At 23.4% G+C, this 21806-nt stretch overlaps 1 protein-coding gene across 1 annotated transcript in view; it reads right to left on the bottom strand.

Annotated features, from left to right (window-relative positions):
- LOC117166966 (spatacsin) overlaps positions 1-21806 on the bottom strand; it is a 58253-nt gene that overhangs the window by 33479 nt on the left and 2968 nt on the right. Inside the window, exons 2-8 of the mRNA XM_033351468.1 lie at positions 17962-18128; positions 17546-17896; positions 11739-12533; positions 11489-11661; positions 4771-5045; positions 4520-4684; positions 443-670 (exon numbers count right to left, since the gene is read on the bottom strand). Of these exons, the coding sequence (XP_033207359.1) occupies positions 443-670; positions 4520-4684; positions 4771-5045; positions 11489-11661; positions 11739-12533; positions 17546-17896; positions 17962-18128 (2154 nt within the window). The remainder of the gene's footprint in view (positions 1-442; positions 671-4519; positions 4685-4770; positions 5046-11488; positions 11662-11738; positions 12534-17545; positions 17897-17961; positions 18129-21806) is intronic.

The following is a 21806-nucleotide window of genomic DNA, read 5'->3' as shown; positions in this document are numbered from 1 at the left end:
TTGTTTTTGGTTAAAAATTAATTACTTTTTTTTGAAAATTTTATAATTTGGTAAAAATACATCTTTGTATATTGAAAATTCAACTATTTGTCTAAAGATTGGTTTCTGTTGCTTAAAAGTTCTAAAATTGATTTGTTTATTGAAAATTCAACTAAATGGTGGTAAAAATCATTTTTCTTCTTGTCAACACTCGACTTTTTAGCTTGAAATCTCAAGTCTTTGGTTGAAAATTCATATCCTTTAATAGAAAATTAATCTGTTTTATTTGAAATTGAATAATTTTCGGTTAAAAATTCAACTATTTCGTTGTAAATGCAATATATTTATGAATTATATTCATTTAATAAAAATAATTAATTTCCCGGGGGGTGTTAAAAATAGCATGACATAGTTTTTGAACAGCCCCTAACGAAGAATAATGTTTAAATAATTGTGTGCTTACTTCATAACAAGAAGCTAAAACTGTAAGAATAGGCGATTTTCGGTTTCGTGAAGCCTTTAATAAGGCACCAGGTGGATCCTGACTCTGGTGACATTGCAGAACAGTCAGCCACAAATCATTAATAAATGAAGGAACTTTCAAATTCGCCAGAGAACCATCAGAAATTGACGATTGGGACTCGAGTGAACTACAAACTCCGGAAACAGGCGGACTTGTTTCAAGTGAAGCCTAACAGAAAACAAGTATTATTTCAAATCCGGAAAAAATAACAATAATTAGATTTTTTTAAACTACCAGGGATACTACTGAGATCCAGTTTCAAAATTTCATAACCTTTCCAGGTTTCCAGGTCTAACTTTGAATAAATTCCAGGTTTATTTGAAAAGAATATAGTCCATTCTATATTAAATTCCATTCAATTCTACAGACCGCAGACTAGCTTCTCAACAATTATAGTAGTCTAAGCAATTATCATTATTATTAGAAAATTTAGAAAAATTCTGGAATTACTTTTGAATCTTTTAAAGTACCCTAAAAAAGCTTTAAAATTCTTTAATAACATTTGAAATCCTCTAAAAAGTTCTAGCAAACTCGTCATTATTTTCGAATCCCTTGAAATCTTATAATTTCTTTTGAATTCCTATTAATTCCGTAATTTTGGTAAAATCCCTTGAAATAGCTGAAATCCGCAAAAATTATCAGAAACCATTAAGAGTCCCTGGAAATTTTATTTAATTTATTCCCTAAAGTTCTCTAGAAATCCGATAAAATCTATTAAAATATTTTAAATATCATTGGTATTTGGATACATTTTTTAAATCTTTTGAAATTTTCTGAAATTTTTAGAAAACTCTTAAAAACTTTGAAATCTTGTTAAATTCCTTGGAATTAAAAAAAAAACTTCAGAATCCTTCGAAATCCCTTCAAATTGATCAATTCTTTTAAATCTGATGAAATCCATATTAAACCCATAAAAACTGATAAAACCCCTTGAAATCACTTGACTTTTTTTAAATGAAAAAAAAACTAAACTCTTTAAGAGTCCTTTAAAATCCCTTTAAATTGATCAATTCTAAAAAATCTCTTAAAATCTAAGAAAGTATATTGAAATCTCTTTAAATTGGTTAAAATGCTTCAAAATCTTTGGAATACGTTGTAATTTTTTAAATACCTTGATTTTTTTGTAACTCGTTGAACTCCAGTGAAATATATTAAAAACCCTTGAATTATGTTGAAATCGCCTGAAACCTCTGAAATACTCCCAAATTTTTTTAAAATTCTTTTGAAATATACAGAAAATCCTGGATACCTTTTAAAAATCCTTTGAAATTTTCAGTAATTTTCTTAAAACTCTTCAAATTTTTGAAACCTTGTTAAATTACTTGCAATCTCGAAAAAAAATGAAACTCTTTAATATTCATTGAAATGCCTTTAAATTGATCAATTCTTTTAAATCTTGATAAATCCCTATTTATCCCAAAAATACAATCAAATCCCGCAAAATATCTTGAAATCTGTAATATGTTAAAACAAATATTTAAAAAATAAAAAATATTTTTAGTTCAATTAAATCCCGTAAAATGTCATTAAGTCTGATACAGGCCCCTTGAAATCTCTTGAAATTTTTTAATATGCCCTAAGAGACTTGAATTGTGTGGAAATCCTCTGAAATCTCAGGCAAACTCCCTAATTTTGAAAATCTTTTAAAATATTAAGACATTCCTGTATATATTTAGAAAATCCTTTGCAATTTTTAGAAGTTCTTGAAAAACTTTTAAAAGAAATTTAAAACAATTTCAATTCCTTGGGGTCTTGAAAAAATGAAACTCTTTAACATTCTTTGAAATCTCTTTAAATTGTAAAATCCCGATTAATCCCAAAAATTACACTCGAATCCCGTAAAACACCTTAACATCTGTATTTTCTTTCAAAATAACTTTTTTTCAAATTATGTTTTAAGTTATCTAAAATACTGTAAAATTTTGATAAGACCCCTTTAAATCGCTTTCAATTTTTTAATATGCTCTAAAAGTTTTGAACTCCTTACAAAATTTTTATTTTGTTGGAAGCATTTTAAAATTTTGAAATCTTATTGAATTCCTTGAAATTTTGAAAGAAAGAAAAAACAAAATTCTTTTAAATCCTTTCAAAATCCTTTATAATGATAAATTCTTTTAAATCTTGTGAAATTTCTATTATGCCCTCAAAAAACGATTCAAATCCCGCAATATATCTTGAAATCTGTAACATTTTTCAAAATTACTTCGAAAATGGAGAAACATTTTTAATTCTCTAAAATTCTTTAAAATCTGATCAAATCTGGCCCCTTGAAGGCTCATGAAATTTTTTAAAAGGCCCCAAAAGTTTTGAAATCTCTTGACATTTTTGAAATTCGTTAGAATTCAACGAAATCTTTTTAAAACCCTGGAATTATATTTAAATCCTCTAAGATCTCTGAAAACCTTGCCTATTTTTTAAAATCCTTTGAAATTTCTTTCAATAGATTGGTTACAAAAATATGAAATATTTTAAGTTTTCTAAAATACCGTGAAAATTGATAAAGGCCCTTTGAAAACGCTTGAAAATTTTTAATATGCTCTAAAAGCTTTGATATCCTTTAAAAAATTTTAATTCGTTGAAAACACTTAAAAAATTTAAAATCTTTTTAAATTCCTTGGAATTAAAAAAAAAACGAAATTCTTTTAAATCCTTTCAAAATTGTAAAATTCGATCAAATCTGTCAAGGCTTATTATTTTATTTATTATTTATTATTATTCTTGACATTTTTGAAAGGACCTGAAAGTTTTTAAATCTCTTGATATTTTTTTAATTCGTTGAAATTCATCGAAATCTTTTAAAAACCTTTGAATTATATTTTAATCCTCTAAAATCTCTGGAAATCCCTATTAATCCCACAAAAATAGAGCCAAATCCCGTAAAACATATTAAAATTTGTAATATATTTAAAAATTACTTCAAAAATGCCGAAATCTTTGAGATTTTCTAAAATCCCGTAAAATCTTATAAAAACTGATAAAGCCCTGGAAAGCTCCCGAAAGCATTTAAGGTATCCTGAAAGCTTTGAAATCTTTGAAATCTTTATAAGTTAAAAAAAACCGTTCAAATTCACTAAAATTTATTAAAAATTCTTAAATTCTGTTGAAATCCCCTGAAATCTCTCGAATACTCCATAATTTTCTGTAATCCCTCCAAATTTATAGAAATTCCTTAAATATTGTAAAATTATTTGAAATATTGAAATAATTTTAACATTTCTATAACCCTACGAAATTCTGTGAAATCCCATAATATTTCTCAGAATCTTTTAATCTGCACTAGTTTTTTTTTAAATCCTTTAAAACTTTTGATATCATGTACAGCATTTTGAATTCTTTAAAATCTTTTAAATTCACTTAAATCCATATAAATTTTTTAAATCCTTTAATATCTTTGATACCCTTACAAAATCCTTCGAAATTTCTGAAATATCTTGCAATCTTATAAAATACCCCACAATTTTTCCAATCCTGGAAATACATTTAAATTTAAAAAAAAATTGAAAAACCTTGAAGGCCCAATAAAACCACATAGGTCTAGAAAAATCCCTTGAAATAATTTGTAATCCTATAAATTGTCTTGAAAATTATAATATAACATAAAGTTTCTTCAAGAATGTTTGAAATCAATAGATAAAATCCTTTAAACAGCATTACAAACTACTGAAATATTTGAAATTCCATGCAATTATTACAAATCCCTTGACAATTTGTGAAATTTTTAAAATCCCTGGAAATCTTTCAAAATTTCGATTCTCAAAAATCTAGCGTAGAAATTTAAAAATATATTGAAAAGAAAAGTGAAAGAATAGTTTGATTAGCGTACAATTTAAAAAATAGTAGCATTAAAGTCATTTTTTTCAGATGATAAAAAAATAGTTTGAATCCTTTGAAAAAAATGTCAGGTTCGATTAAGAAAATTCGAAACATTTTTTTTAAAATTCCATAATTTTCCAGGTTTTCAGATCTAGTAGCAACCCAAAATAACAAAAAATAAAATTAATAAAATAAAAATATTACTTGTTTCACTCCAATTTTGAAATAGAGAGACTGTCTAGGATCTTGAGATTTAACTTTAAAAGTCTCTCCGAAAGAATTTGAACTTGGAAGATGAGGATTGTTCAGTGATAATAATAAATGCTCTCGGAGATTAAAGTTTTCAAACAGCCGCATGCTCTCCAAAATCTAAAAGAAATGATTACTCAATTCAATGGAGAGAAAAATATTAATATTTTATTCGATGATTTTCATATTAAAATTATATTATTTACCTGGCCCGAGGGGTATGAAAATATTTGTCCGACTAAAATAAACTCGATCCACGCATCGTGCGACGCCAAAAATCTGAGAAATGAAGCAGGAAGTGCCGCGTTGTGCGCTCTTGCAAATCTTACAACGATATCCCACGTTTTTAGGGCAGAAACAAATTCAGATGACTCTTTCATTAAATTAGTGGTCAAAATTGCATTGAAACTACGTTCCAAATGCGATAATACTGCAGCCAGGTCTTGCTGATTTTTATAAACTACGGACTCCAACAAATTTTCTAAAACAAATAAATTAAACAATTTAAAAATAATTATTATTTCAATTATTTCAAATTGGAATAATTTAAAATTAAACAACTTCGAATTGAAAGCATTTAAAACTGAATAATTTGATATAAAAAGAAATTGAAAATGGTTCGGTTTCATTTTTAAGTCTTTTAATAATTAGTTTTAACTTGTAATTTCCACAATTTTATACTTTCAAATTAAGGACAACACAATATTTTATGCTTTGAATATTTTGAACTAAGAGCCGGAATATATTAATTTGCTTCTGTTAATTTTGTTGATAAATTGGAAAATAAACAATTAAAAATATATATGTACTTAAAATTGTATACTATCAAAAAATAAGAAGTTGAAAAGGAATTAATTTTACAAATTAATAGTCTTTAAAATTAAAATAGTTTTAAACGTAAGAACTAAAAATTGAACAATTTCATAAAAGTATTAATAACTGAATATTTTTAAAGTAACTTTCCACATTTCCAAAGTTCTTTCTACTTATTGGTTGAAAGTTGCACTACTTTGTGAAAAATTAATTTTTTAATAAAACCCTCATCATTTTAGTTCGATATTTCTCTCTTTGACTGAAAATTGAACTATTTTTTTGAAGATTTATCTATTTAAGAATAAAATTCTTAATTTTTTTAACAATCGTTTTTCGTTCAGAATGTTTCTATTTCGGAATAAAAATTGATTACTTATTAGCTGAAAGTTACTCCTTTGTTAAAAAATTAATTTATTTGATTGAAGATTCATCATTTTAACTGAAAATTGATCTTTTGTTTGAAAAATGAGCTTTTTTGGTAGAAAGTAATCTTCTTGGTTGAAAATTAAATTATTCTAGTTAAGAATTTATTATTTTAATTGAAAATTCATCACTCTGTGTAAAAATATAACTTTTTTTTTTTTGAAAATTCGTTCTTTATAGTGAAAAATTAATTTTTTTAAACTGAAAATGTAACTGTTCCAGTTAAATTTCCCATCATTTTAGATCGAAATTACTCTCTTCGGCTGAACATTATTTTTTTTTAACTAAAAATTTAAATAATCAATTATTGGTTAAAAAATCATCGTTTTTAGTTAAAAATTCGTATTTTTTGATACAAATTGATCTTCTTGGTTGAAAATTCCATTATTCTAGTTAAAACAAGCATCGTTTAATTTAAAATGCATTTTTGAGTTAAACATGAATTATTTTGTTAAAAATGTAACTTTTTTATACCATTTTTTGTTGTTATTATTTAAATTATTGATTAAATTAATAAAATTCAACTATTCTAGTTAAAATTTCATCATTTTAGTTGAAAATTCATCAGTTTGGTTAAAATATAATTTTTTAAATTAAAAATTTGACTTTCATCTTTCGGTAAAAATAGATTTTTTAAAAATTAAATTTAACTATTAGGTTTATAATAATTTTTATTCTTTTTGTAGAATATTGAATCAACACAATACATGAATTTTCAGCGAAATTGTTTAATATTCTACTCAAAAAGGGACAAATTTCAACCAAATAGTTGAAATTTTAACTAAAAAAGATCAATTTTCAACCAAAAATGCAACAGCAAAATTTTCAGGTAACAAATTATTTTCAAACAAAGAAAATCTAATTCAAGAAAAATAGATTTTCAACCAAAAAGATAGATCTTTAACTGATAATTTTAATTTTTAACAAAGTATTTCAAGTTGCTTTCAACCAAATACTTCAATTATCAATTAAAAAGATTAATTTTCTACCAGAAAATACGATTTTTCAACGAAATACCGGAATTTTCAATAATATTTTAATTTTCACTAAAAAAACTATTTTTCACCAAAAATAGGATAATTAATTTTTAATTTTAAAAAATTAGATTTCAACCAAACTGATGAATCTTCAAATAAAATCATGAATCTTGAACTGGAATAGTTGTTAAAAATTTAATTTATCAAAAATGTATTCTGTTTTAGTGGACAATTTAACAATTTTGTTGAAAATTCAACTATTGTATTAAAAATTCGTATTTTTTGGTAGAAAATTAATCTTCTTTATTGGAAATTCAATAGTTAAATTTTCCAGAGACGAATTTGCTACAAAATTCAATGGTTGAATTCGCAATAAACATATTTGCTGCGAAATTCAACAGTTGAATAATTAACAGCCGAATTTTCTACAAAATGTAAATGTTGCATTTTCTATTAAACGACCCATTTAAAATTTTAAATGATTTTATTTTATAAAGTAAAAGTCGACCATTTTCAAATTTAGAACGTTTCTTTTAAATCTTAAAAATAAAAAATAGAAAAATAAATAAAAATGGTTGAAAAAGTATTACTAACTGAATATTTTTAAACTAGCTTTCCAATTTTACAAGCCCCTTTCCAAATTAATATAAGGGAAAAAATTATTTAAAATATAATAATTTTCCAAAGTGAACATTTCAAATTTATAGTCACCCAAATTCTTTTTAGGTGATTAAACAGTACAATTTAAATTTATAATCATATAAATATTATTTTATCTATGCTCTATGCGTGCACTAATTACCCTTTCTTTAAGAGAAAAATCTTTTGATCTTGGAACATTTTGTAATATATTCTACAGACAATCTTATATGATTTAAAAACGTTATTATTTCCATTAGTTTCTTTATTGTAGCAAGAAAATTACGATAAATTTAATATGAATGACACCATTTTTTTTATTCACTTATAATTCTAGAAAATTAATAGCAGATTATTTTTCTTATTAAGAAAATATGTCTCTACGCGTGTAAAATTATCTGACACTGTACTTTAATTTTTTTTAACATTTAAAAATTATACAAAATACATTTTCAAGGTATTTCTGGATGAACTCTTTATCAAGGTATAATTAAAATCGACTATTTGATTTTGATTCGAATTTTCTATACCAAATAATGAAATAAACGTTTGTTCTAGATGTAAATTTTTAAAAAAAATTTTTGCGAACAATAAGTCGTCTTTGAAATCCCTGAAATCTTTTTAAATCTTTGTGAATTCTTTGAAATCTCTTGAAGTATTTAAGTCTGTGAAATATTTAAATTTCTCTGAAATCTTTTGGGAATTTTTCAATTTTCGTAAAATATTTGAAATCCCTCAAATCTTTAAAATCTTAGTGAAAATTTTTTTTAATCCTTTCAAATTTTTATGAAATCTTTTGTATTCATTTGAAATTACTATAATATTTTTAATCTGTGTAAAATTTTTAGAAATATTTGTGAAATTATTCTCAAATCTTTCTTTTTGATTTCATTTTTATTCGTTGAAATTGTTGAATTATTTGAAATCTTAGTTAAAATTGTTCAAATCTTCTAGAATGTTTTGTAAACTTTTAAAATCGTTTCAAATCTTCCAAGTGTTTTAAAATTTTTAAATCTGGTGGACTGAAACCTTTCTGAAATATTTGAAATTCTTGTATTCTTTTGAAATCTTGATGAAACTTTCATGAAATCTTCGATTTTTTATCTTTGAATAAAATATTTTTAATCTATGTAAAATCTTTTAAAATCCTAGACGTCTGGTATAGCTTTTTTAAAATCTTTTGTAAGTTTTGAAATCTTTGGAAATATTCGAAATCTTTGAAATCTGGTGTACACACCTTTTTAAATCTTTGAAGTCTTTGTATAATGTTCAAAATACTTTTAAATATTTAAATATCTTGGAAATCTTTCATTGATAATAGACTTAAAGCTTTTAATTACTTCCCGCATTTCAACAAAATAATTGTTTTAAAGGAAAAAATGTAATTCAAGATTTTCGTGAAAAATTCAAGGAGATGTCCAAATTTTCAAGGTTAAAAAAAATCAAGGAGAATCCCAGGTTTTTGTAGTTTTATAGAAAATTGATATTTTTGGCTTAAAAATTCAAATGTTTTTTTAATGTCTGTTCGAGTTGAAAATTCTATTATTTTGGTAGAAAATTCAACTATTACATTTTTCGTTGAGAATTCATTTTTTCATGAAAATTTTACTGTTATATTAAAAATTCATTTTTTTTGTTGAAAATGAACTTTGTTGTTGAAAATTGTAATTCCTGGGTAGAAAATACAACTTTGATGTGGAATATTAGTTTTTTTTGGCTTAAAAATGTTAACTGTTTTTTTTCAATATCTTTTCGGGTGGAAATTCTATTATTTTGATAGAAAATTCCGTTTTTTTGGGTAGAAAAATAATATTTTTGGTTAAAAATTGAACAACTAAGTTTTAAAGTTAAACTACTTTCTTAAAAACTAAAAAGATGTTTTCTTTCTTCAAAATTTAACTTTTTGTTTGACAATTTTTGAATTTTATTAAAAATTCGTCATTTTTGGTAAATAATTAATCATCTTGTTTAAAAATTCATCTTTTTTAGTTAAAAATTCAACTTTTTGGTTGAGAATTCTTGTATTTTATTAAAAGTTCGTCTTTTATGGTAATAAATTATTCTTTTTGTTTGAAATTTCATATTTTTTAGTTGAAAATTCAACTTTTTGGTCGAGAATTCTTAAATTTTGAGCAAAATTCTTTTTTTCCCGATATAAAAATAATCTTTTTGTTAAAAAAATCATTTTTTTGGTTAAAAATGTAAAAACTAAGTTTTAAAGTTGAACTACTTTCTTAAACACTAAAAAAAATGTTTTCTTTCTTTCTTCAAAATTTAACTTTTTGTTTGACAATTTTTGAATTTTATTAAAAATTCGTTTTTTTTGGTAAATAATTAATCTTCTTGTTTAAAAATTCATCTTTTTTAGTTAAAAATTCTACTTTTTGGTTGAGAATTCTTGTATTTTATTGAAAATTCGTCTTTTTTGGTAATAAATTATTCAATTATTGTTTTTGTTTAAAATTTCATATTTTTTAGTTGAAAATTCAACTTTTTGGTTGAGAATTTTTAAATTTAGTTAAAAAATTTTTTTCGGTAGAAAAATAATCTTTTTGTTTAAAAATTCATCTTTTTGGTTAACAATTTAAAAACTAAGTTTTAAAGTTGAACTACTTTCTTAAACACTAAAAAAAATGTTTTCTTTCTTTCTTCAAAATTTAACTTTTTGTTTGACAATTTTTGAATTTTATTAAAAATTCGTCTTTTTTGGTAAATAATTAATTTTCTTGTTTAAAAATTCATCTTTTTTAGTTAAAAATTCAACAATTTGGTTGAGAATTCTTGTATTTTATTGAAAATTCGTCTTTTTTGGTAATAAATTATTCTTTTTGTGTAAAATTTCATATTTTTTAGTTGAAAATTCAACTTTTTGGTTGAGAATTCTTAAATTTGGTTAAAAATTTGTTTTTTTTTTCGGTAGAAAAATAATCTTTTTATTTAAAAATTCATCTGTTTGGTTAAAAATTGAACAACTAAGTTTTAAAGTTAAACTACTTTCTTAAAAACTAAAAAAAATGTTTTCTTTCTATCTTCAAAATTTAACTTTTTGTTTGACAATTTTTGAATTTTAATAAAAATTCGTCTTTTTTGGTAAATAATTATTCTTTTTGTTTAAAATTTCATATTTTTTAGTTGAACATTCAACTTTTTGGTCGAGAATTATTGAATTTTGTTAAAAATTCGTTTTTTTGGTACAAAAATATTTTTTTTGTTTAAAAAATCATCTTTTTGGTTAAAAATGTTAAAACTAAGTTTTAAAGTTGAACTACTTTCTTAAACACTAAAAAAAATGTTTTCTTTCTTTCTTCAAAACTTAACTTCTTGGTTGACAATTTTTGAATTTTATTAAACATTCGTCTTTTTTGGTAAAAAATTAATCTTGTTTAAAAATTCATCTTTTTGGTAGAGAATTCTTTAATTTTATTGAAAATTCAACTTTTTGGTTGAGAGTTTTTAAATTTGGTTAAAAATTCGTGTTTTTTCGGTAGGAAAATAATCTTTTTGTTTGAAAATGCATTTTTTTGGTTGACCATTCAAAATTTTAGTAAAAAATTCATCTCTTTGGTTGGAAATTAAACTGTTTCATTGAAAATTCCTTTTTTTTGTTGTTAAAAAATTATTTTGGTAATTGAAAATTTACCTATTTGATTGTTGGTCGAAAATGATTAATTTTCAAGTAAAAATTCCAGTTTTGTTAAAATTGAACTATTTGGCAAAACATTTGTCTTTTTATTGAAAATTAATCTAGTTAAGTTGAAAATCCAACTTTTGGATTCAAAGTTCTTGTATTTTGTTTAAAACTCGTCTTTTTGGTACAAAATTAACTTTTTTTAAATGAAAACTTCATATTTTTCGTCTGATGATTAAACGGTATCGTATAGAAAATTCCCCATTTTGTATTGAAATTTCAATAATTTAGTTACAAAAAAATCAAATATTTGGTAGAAAATTCGTTTTTTTATCATTTAAAATTATTTTTCTTAAATTAAGTGTTTAACTATTCCATTTTTGGTTGAAACTTTACCTTTCTTAGTTTAAAATTTCAATAATAATTATATCCGGATATATTTACCAATAGGAATATTTAACTCTTTCCGAACATGATGAGCCACTGTCACATGAAGTCTTAAATTTTCCGAATCAATGCCTAACAATTCGATAAAAGACACACAGCTGCTGACAATGTCCAATTCGTTTAAATGCCTCAATCCAAAAATGTGCGCTGAGAGAGAAAGCTGTGATTTCCTGAAAAAACATCCAAACCTGAGAATGAAATCCCTAATTTTTGAAATTACTTTAAACAAAACTTGAAGTACATTTACGTTTTAGAAGAAAAGCTGAATTTTTCTTCCTGACGACGAAGGATACTAAAAGCCATATTTGGCCGCGATTCCTTTAAATAATTCATGTAAGTCAATTTCTCCTTGTGTCCATACTTATTAACTAAATATTCACTAGAAAAATGCGGCAATATTCCATTTTCCTGACGCCATTTGAAAACGCGACTCGAATCTAATTTCTTGTAACCATCGAGAAGGATATACATCGTGACATTATTTCTCAAAGGTTTGCCTTTAATTTCAGTCTTCAAATTTGGCAGACGATCCAGAACATTTTGCAGAATTTCTTTCGGAATCGTCAAGTCACCTATTTTCAGACCTTCTCCCTCCGAGAAAATGTCTTTCAACGATTTCTCTTTTGATAAAGTTCCATCCTCGACACTGATCCTACTTTCCTTTGAATGCTGGAGTAAAATTAACGTGAAAGTTATTGCAAAGTTTCTTTTTAAAAATTCGAGAGGCTCTTCCGAAACGTAGGAAATGGTTTCTAGAATTCCTCGTTCCAAAGCTTCGAGTGATTCGCTGCCATCGTCGCACATTTCGTTCAAAGCATCGCGTAAATTTGTATTCTTTGTCTCGGATTTTTGTGCAGGATCCTCAAGGTAATTTCTAGAATGCCTCACAGCATCTACTTTTCGCAAAAATTCATATTTGTTTATGTTGGACGATTCTTTAGATAGGATTTTGTGAAACTCGGATGGCGTGATTAGATTGCTGTAAAATCTGGTTAAAACTGACTTGAAATCCTTTTGCTCCTTGTTCGTAAAGACGCCAAACCTGCAATTATTTTTAATTTACGCTCCATTTTGAAATATTCTATTACAGAGTGTATACGTAAATTGTGGAAAATAATTCCCTGAAAATCGAATTGCAACCTGTATACAGTTTAGAAAGTTTATTGTAAATAATATTTTTTTCCCAGCTTCTAGGGATTCAGTTAATATGTTTGATTCAAGAAGTTTCAAATATCTATAATGGAAGATATTCTTAAGTTTATTAGCACTGTCGATTAATTAAATAATTCTAAAAACATAATTAATCATTTCTTGAAATTTGAATAATATCAAAATAAATTTATATTTTATCTTCTTATGCTAAAAATTCATTTCATTTTTAGGTAAAATTAATGTGGGCGCTATATTGAATTCAATAGAAAGTGTTAAACCGCTTTAAATTCATAACTTTTCAAGTAAAAATATTGAATTTTCAAAAAGATGGATAAATTTTCAACCATGTAGTTCGATTTTTAACCAAATGATTAGTTTCCTAACGCAAAAGACGATTTTTCAAGAAAACACATATATTCTGAACCAAATAGTTGAATTGTCACTTGAAAAGGATTAATTTTCAAACAAATAGTTGAATTTTCAATAAAAAACGATAATTTGCAATCAAAAATAAAATAGTTCGATTTTCAATTTAAAAAATGAAGTTTCGAGTAAAAATATTGCATTTTCAACAGGATATATGAGAATATTTAACAAAATAGTTCAATTTTTAAACAAGAAGATTAATTTTCTTCCAAAAAAGACGATTTTTCAACAAAATACATCAAATCTGAACCAAAAAGTTGAAAATTACACTCAAATTAAATCATTAAATTTTCAGTGCAAAAAATTAAAATTTCCACACAAAAAAATGTTTCAACCCAAGTGATGAATTTATAACCAAACAGTTTAACTTTTAACCGAATAATTTTATTTTTTGAACCAAATAGATGAATTTTACAACAAGAAGATGAATCATCTCCAAAAAAAAAAAAAAAAAAAAAAAACACGAATTTACAGCGAAATAATTCAATATTTGAAAAAAATTTCAACTAAATAGTTGCATTTTCAACTGAAAAGAGATCAATTTTCAAGTGAAGATGAAAACAAAGTTGAAGGAAAATAGTTAAATTTTCAACCAAAAAGATGCATCTTCAACTGATTCTACTAAAAAAAGACAAATTATCCACGAAATAGTTGAATTTGAAAAATCAATTTTTCACCAAAAATGGAATAGTTAAGTTTTCAATTTAAAAAAATAATAATAATTTTAAAGGAAAAATACTACCTTTTCAACAGGATAGATGAATTTTTAACCAAATAGTTCATTTAAAAAAAAGACGAATATTCTTTAAAAAAAGACGATTTTTAACCAAAAATGGAATAGTTCAATTTTCAATTTTTAAAAATTATTATTGAGTAAAAATATTAATTTTTTAACAGGGTAGATAAATTTTTAACCAAATTGTTCAATTTTCATACAAAAAGATTTATTTTCTTCCAAAAATACGATTTTTCAACAAAATACATAAATTCTCATCCATACAGTTGAATATTCAACTTAAAATGATCAATTTTCAACCAAATAGTTGAAATTTTAAATAAAAACTGCCAGTTTCGAACAAAAAATAAAAAAAATAATTAAATTTTTAGTTCAAAAAAATAATTTTCCGTAACAAAAATTTTAACGTAAGTGATGAATTTATGACTAAAGAGTTTAACTTTTAACCAAATTGTTATATTTTCAACCAAAGACATTAATTTTTAAACAAGAAGATTAGTTTTCTACCAAAAACAAAATTCACGAATTTCCAACGAAATAATTCAATATTCTGCTTAAAAAAAAAAAACATTTACAACTGATTCTACTAAAAAAGACAAATTGTCTACGAAATAGTTGGATTTAAACAAGGAAAAATCAACTTTTCACCAAAAATGGAATACCGAAATTCTCAATTTAAAAAAAAATTATTATTATTAAGGAAAAATATTACTTTTTCAACAGGATAGATGAATTTTTAACCAAATTGTTCAATTTTCAAAGAAAAAGATTAATTTTCTTCAAAAAATACGATTTTTCAGCAAAAATGATATAGTTTAATTTTCAATTTAAAAAAATTATTAAGTAAAAATAATACTTTTTCAACAGAATAAATGAATTTTTAACCAAATTGTTCAATTTTCTAACAAGAAGATTAATTTTCTTACGACAAAGACGATTTTGCAAAAAAATATGTAAATTCTGAACCAAAAACTTAAAAATTCAACTAAAAAATAAAATAATTAAATTTTCAAAAAGCAAAAAATTTGTTTCAACTAAAGTGATGAATTTATGAACAAAGAGTTTAACTTATAACTAAAAAGTTTTAGTTTCAACCAAATAGATGAACTTTCAAACAAAAACATTAATTTTTTTCAAAGAAAAAAAAAACGATTTTTTAACAAAATACATGAATTCTCATCCATACAGTTAAATATTCAACTTAAACTGATCAATTTTCAACCAAATAGTTGAATTTTTGAATAAAAACTATCAGTTTTCAACAAAAAAATCAACCTAAGTGATGAATTGATAACCAAAGAGTTTAACTTTTAACCAAATAATTATATTTTCAACCAAAGAAATGAATTTTCAAACAAGAAGATTAATTTTCTACCAAAAATAAAAAACACGTATTTTCAACGAAATAATTGAATAAAAGAAGACTAAAGAAGACTAAAAGAAAAAATTAATTAACTGATTCTACTAAAAAAAGACAAATTGTCCAACCAAATTAAAAAAAAATAATTATCGAGGAAGAATATTACTTTTTCAACAGGATAGATAAATTTTTAACCAAATTGTTCAATTTTTAAATAAAAAGATTAACTTTCTTAAAAAAAAGACGATTTTTTAACAAAATACATGAATTCTCATCCATACAGTTGAATATTCAACTTAAAATGATCTATTTTCAACCAAATAGTTGAATTTTTAAATCAAAACTATCAGTTTTTAACCAAAAATAATTAAATTTTCAGTTCAATAAAATAATTTTCCTCAATCAAATTATCAACCTGAGTGATGAATTTATAACCAAAGAGCTTAACTTTTAACCAAATAGTTATATTTTCAACCAAAGAGATTAATTTTCAAACAAGAAGATTAATTTTCCACCAAAAATTAAAAAACACGAATTTTCAACGAAATAATTGAACATTCTACTAAAAGAAGACCAATTTTGAACCAAATTGTTGGATTTTCAAATAAAAAAAAATATCAACAAATTATTTTCAAACAAAGAAAAAAACGAATTTCATTATTTTTTACTTATTTCAGTTCAAGATTAATCGTTTGAATTGAAAATTTATCAGTTTGGTTGAAACCTAAACTTTTTAATTAAAAACTTAACTATTACATTTTTGGTTAAAAGTAAGTTGAAATACTTTGTTAAAAATTTGATTTATCAGTTGAAAATACTTCTTTTTGGTTGAAAATTTAACTATTTATTTTTAATTGGTTTTTCTTTTTTGAAACTAATTTTTTTATCTGAAAATTTTAATATTGCATTTCAGGTTGAAAATTGATCTTTTTTCAACATTGAGCCATTTGGTTGCAAGCTTGTCTTTTTTTCTGAGTAGAATATTAAACTATTTTGTTAAAAATTCATGTATTCTGTTGAAAAATCGTTTTTTTTTTGTTAGAAAATTAATCTTCTTGTATGGAAAGAAGATTAATTTTCCACGAAATATTTTACTAAAAAAAAGACAAATTTTCAACAAAATAGATGAATTGGAACTAAAAAAATCCATTTTTAACCAGAAATGAAAGTCAAGCTTTTTATTTAAAAAATTAGATTTCAACCAATCTGATGAATTTTTAACTGAAATGATGAATCTTGAGCTGAAATAGATGAATACTAAACAAAAAAGATTAATTTATACAAAAGAATACGAATAATAAACAGAATAAATTAATTTTCAACTAAAAAGATGAACATTCAACAAAAAATTGAATGCTTAAATTTTCTGTTCAAAAAATGATTGATTAACCAAAAAGATCATTTTTCAACTAAAATAATTGAAAATTGAATTGCAAATGTTTACTTTGTCCCGTAAAAAATAATATTTAACGAAAACAAACAACTAATTTAAAAAAAATAGTTACATTTTTGAACAAAGTAATGAATTTTTAACTTAAAAGGATCAATCTTCAACTGAAACAGTTTAATTTAAAAAAAAAAGAATTTTCAACTAAAATGATGAGTCTTTAACTATAATAATTGAAGTTTAACCAAAAAGATTAGTTTCTGTACAAAAAGAAAAAAGATTTGGAAACTAAAAAAGATGTTTTTTTAACAAAAAATTACATTTTCAACTGAAATTACGAATCCTTAACTAGAATAATTGAATTTTCAAACAAGAAGATTAATTTCAACCAAAAAAGATTAATTTTCAACTAAAAAAGATAATTTTTCGACCAAAAATTGAAAAGTTAAATTTTCAGTTAAAAAAATTACTGTTCAACCAAAGAGATGAATTTTTAACTAAAATGATGGAATATTCAACTGAAAAAGTTACATTTTCGGTTAAAAAGTTCATTTTTAACGAAAAAAGAACAGCTTTTCAACTAAATTGCTTACTTTTCAACCAAAAAAATTAATTTTTCAATTAAAATGATAAATCTTCAACAACAAAAATAATAATTTTGAACAAAAGAGATTGACTTTCACATAAGTAATTGAATTTTTATTCCGAAAAAAAATAATTCTGAAAGAAAAAACTGAGAGCAATTTTCAACCGAGAAATATTTTTTAGTCAAGAGAGAGAGATAAAAATTGCAAATAAACTGTTGAATTTTTAACAAAAGATAGGAATTTTCAACTAAAAATGATCCATTATCAACCGAATGGAAAAACTTAGATTTTTAGGAAAAAATTAAGTTTAAGCAAAAAAATATAACGAATTTTCAACAAAATAGTTGAATATATTTATATCAAGCTTCTTTTACAAATGAAGAATAATTGTTATTCAATTTTATACCTGCATAAAAAGTTGAGTATCGTCTGAATAACTGGGATTATCGCATTCGATTTCTCAATAGACGATATCATATCCTCCGTGATTTTTAAATGACCAAAAGTTTGCTCCGCTCTATTCTCGTCGTCAAATTCCTTGGTATCACTTTCATAATTAATACTGATCCAATTTTTGAATAAATCAATTCTATTATTTATCAGAAGATAATTCCAAACTACGTCATTTTGTAATTTTTTTACGATTTTGGGGTCGAATTTGTTAAAGTACAACTCGGTGTAAATGGCATTTTTGATGTTTTTGGACAAATTTAGTATTTCTTCCAAACTTTTGTGCGATATCCGTTCACCCTGTAGTCTATCAATTTGCATAGAGTTAAGTACATGAATTAACAATTTTTTGGTTTAATTATAGAAACTTACTTGTGCCTTTCTTCGTATTCTTCCATCAAATTTATCATTTCCCATGCTTCACAGTGTTCCTCCTCGAAACCATTAATATTAATTAAATGCTGAGCCAGGTAATTTCTCAAAGACGGTTCTTTGCATTTTAGGCAAGTTGCACAGATAAATTCAGGCGGATTTTTACCCTGAAATTAGTACATTGATTTGAATAAAAAAAGCATTTTTATTCAGCTTTACTAGCATCTTTATTCACGCGCAACGCGAGCATGTATTGTTTTTCAATTCGGGGGGAAAAACAATTTTTATTATAAAATAAAAATTCAAATAAATATTGATTATTTATGTTTATTTATATGTTTTTGAGGTTTTATAAATATAATCTTTTTAAGTTTCTTGAGAAATTTCAAAATGATTTTTTTTTAATTTCAGATATGTCAAATAAAACTTTCAACGAAAAAAAAATCTCTAAAAAGATTTTAATTGTAAATCAAAAACAGCTGAATTCATCCAAGAAGACGAAATTTAAAAAAAATTGAATCTTTTGATAGACTTTAAATCTTTTTTAAATTTTCTTTAAAAATAAAACAAATAATTTTAAGTCTTCATTGGATTCTCAATAAAATCTTGTTATTCTCTCAAAATCTTTCAGAGTTTTTAAAAAGCTTCTAAATTTGTTTTTTTGTTTTAAAATCTTCTACATTCTTTTCCGAAATCTTAAGAAATCCTTTGAATTTTTTTAAAACCTTCTTCAATTTTATTTTATTTTTTGAAATTAGGAGTCATTTAATATTTTCACAGAAATATTTAGCAAATGTTTTATTCTCTTGAAATGTTTTAAAATATTGGAGTCTTAATAAAATACATAAATTTTCAACTCAAAAATAATCAATTTTCTATTAAAAATGAAATAATTAACTTTTCCGTTACAAAATTAATCTTTAACCAAAGAGTTGAAATTTTAGTTAAAAAACATCGTTTTCAAAAACAAAAAACTAATTTTCAAAAAAATAGTTACCTTTTAAACACAGTGATACATTTTCAACTAAAATTATTAATCTTCAACTTAAATAGTTGAATTTTAAATAGAAAAGACCAATTTTCAACTAAAAAAAATGATTCTTCAACCAAAAGTTGAATAGTTGATCTTTCAGTAGAAAATTAATTATAAAAAAAATCGTTTAATTTTCAAATAAGTAAATAGATTTTCATTCCAAAAAATATGAATTCAGAACGAAAAATATAGTGGTTGATATTTTAACCAATAAAGATTTGAATTTTTAATAAAAAATAGTCGAATTCAACCAACTACTAGGAAAATTGACGAATTTTCAACTACGAAGGATTTTTTCAGTCAAGGAGAAAAATTGAAAACAAGCTGTTAAATTTTCGAGTAAAAAGATTTGTAGTTAAAAAAATTAATTTCAAATTTAAAAAATTAATTTAAAAGAAAAGTTAAATACAATACTATAAAGCTACTTTTATAAATAAATAATAGTTATTTAATTTTATATTGCAATAATAAAAAAATTTAGGCACGCCCTCAAAAAAATGGCCAAGATTTAAAAAAAAGCTAATTAAATATTTCGCATTTTTTAAACAAACGACTCAGAATATGTATCCAGTTTCGCGAGTTTATTATAAATACTTTTTTTTCAGTTTCGGGGGATTCAATTAATACGTTTAATTTAGAAACCTTAAAAAATTAATCTGCAAAAAATATTCTTAAATATATTGGCACTATCAATTAATTATATAATTAAATAATACTAAGAACATAGTTAATTTTGTTAAATTTTATCTCCAAAGTTCATGAATTTGAAGAATAGTATTTAAAAAATGAATTTTATCTTCTTATACTTAAAATTCAGTGCATACTTAGGTGCAATAAATGTGGGAACTATACAAAATTAAATTTAAACCGCTTCAAATTCTTAACTTGTCAGGTAAAAATAATACATTTTCAACAAGATAGATGAGTTTTTAACCAAATAGTTGAATTTACATTCAAAATTATGAATTTTCAAATAAAATGATGAATATTCGATTAGAATAATCCAATTTTCAACAAAAAATATAATTTCTAACAAAAAAGGCGAATTTTCAACTGAAAAGATAATTTTTTAACCAAAAATATAATAGTTCAATTTTCATTTGAAAAAAATAATTTTCCACCAAAACAAATATTTAATCAATGTGATGAATTTTCAACTAAAATGATAAATTTTAAATAAAAATGATGGAACATGAATAGAATAATGATAGAATAATTCGTTGGTCACATTTTCAGTAAAAAAAAGAATATTGAATCCAACAAAAAAACTAATTTTGGAAAATATAGTAACATTTTCGAACAGAGTAATGAATTTTCAAACTAAAACGATGAACTTCTCACCAAAATAATTGATTTTTTAACTAAAAATATTTGTTGTCAAACAATAACGTTAATTTCGACAAAAAAAACGAATGTTTAACTAAAAAAAATAGTTTTTCAACCAAAAATGGACTACATTTTCAGATGAAAAAATTTAATTTCTTCCACACTAATACATTTTTTTAAATGATGGAATATGGATGGAATAATGACGGGACAATTAAATTCGTTGTTCACATTTTCAGTTTACAAAAGTAATATTCAATAAAAAAAAAACTTTCAGTTAAAAAATAATTATTTTTCAATCAAACTGACAAATTTATAACAAAAATAATGGAGTAATAATGGCACAATTGGAATAGCTGGTCATATTTTCAGTTAAAAAAACTAGTATTAAGAAATAAACAAACAAACTAATTTTCAAAAAGATAATTACATTTTCAAACAAAGTGATGAATTTTCAACGAAAGATATGAATCTCCAAGTAGCATGGTTGAATTTAGAATGAAACAGATGAATTTTCAACTAAAATAATGAACTTTTGACTAAACTAATTGAATTTTTAACTAAAAATATTCATTTTCAAACAAGAAGATTAATTTCGACCAAAAAAAAAGATGAATTTTAACTAAAAAAGATCTTTGTTCAACCAATTATGAGTCTTGATTTAAAGATATTAATTTTTAACAATGTATTAATTAAATATTCAACTAAGCAATTCAATTTTCATTCTAAAAAAATTAATTCTGGACGAAAAATGTAGTAGTTAACATTTTAACCAAAAAATATATGATTTTTTATCAAAAATAGCTGCATTCATTTAAAAATGACGACCTTTCAACATGAGCTGAATTTTCGAGTAAAAAAGATTTTTCAGTTGAAAGAAAGAAAAAATTGCAAACAAACTTTTAAATTTTGAACTAAAAAGGATCAATTTTCTACAAAAAATAAAATCCTTACATTTCCAGATAAGAATTTAATTACAGACGAACAAAAAAAAAAATTTTTCACAAAATAGTTGAAGACAATAATATAAAGCTATTTTTATATATGAAGAATTATTGGTATTCAATTATATACTACAATTAAAAAAAAAATAAGCAAGCTCTCGAAAAAATTCTCTGAAATTTTCAACTAAACAAATAATTTTTTAACCAAAAATGGATGTCTAATTTTCAGTTGAAAAAATTAATTTTTCGCCAATATAAAAAACAAAATGTCAACGAAAGTGATGATTTTTCAACTTGAACAGTTGCATTTTCAACCAAAAAGATTATTTTCTAACGAAATACTCTATTTTTCAATTTAAAAAAATACAAATTTTCAACTAAATAGTTCAATTTTGAACTAAGAAAAATAAACTTTTAACAAAAAATGGAATAGTTAGATTTTCCGTAAAAAAAATTATAATTTATATAACTAAAATGATAACATTTTAACTAAAATCACGACTAAAATCGTGAATCTTTAAATAGAATAATTGCATTCTTAT

This window comes from Belonocnema kinseyi, chromosome 2 (assembly GCF_010883055.1).
Source record: "Belonocnema kinseyi isolate 2016_QV_RU_SX_M_011 chromosome 2, B_treatae_v1, whole genome shotgun sequence".
Classification (NCBI taxonomy): domain Eukaryota; kingdom Metazoa; phylum Arthropoda; class Insecta; order Hymenoptera; family Cynipidae; genus Belonocnema; species Belonocnema kinseyi.
This window is presented reverse-complemented; position numbering and strand designations above follow the sequence as displayed.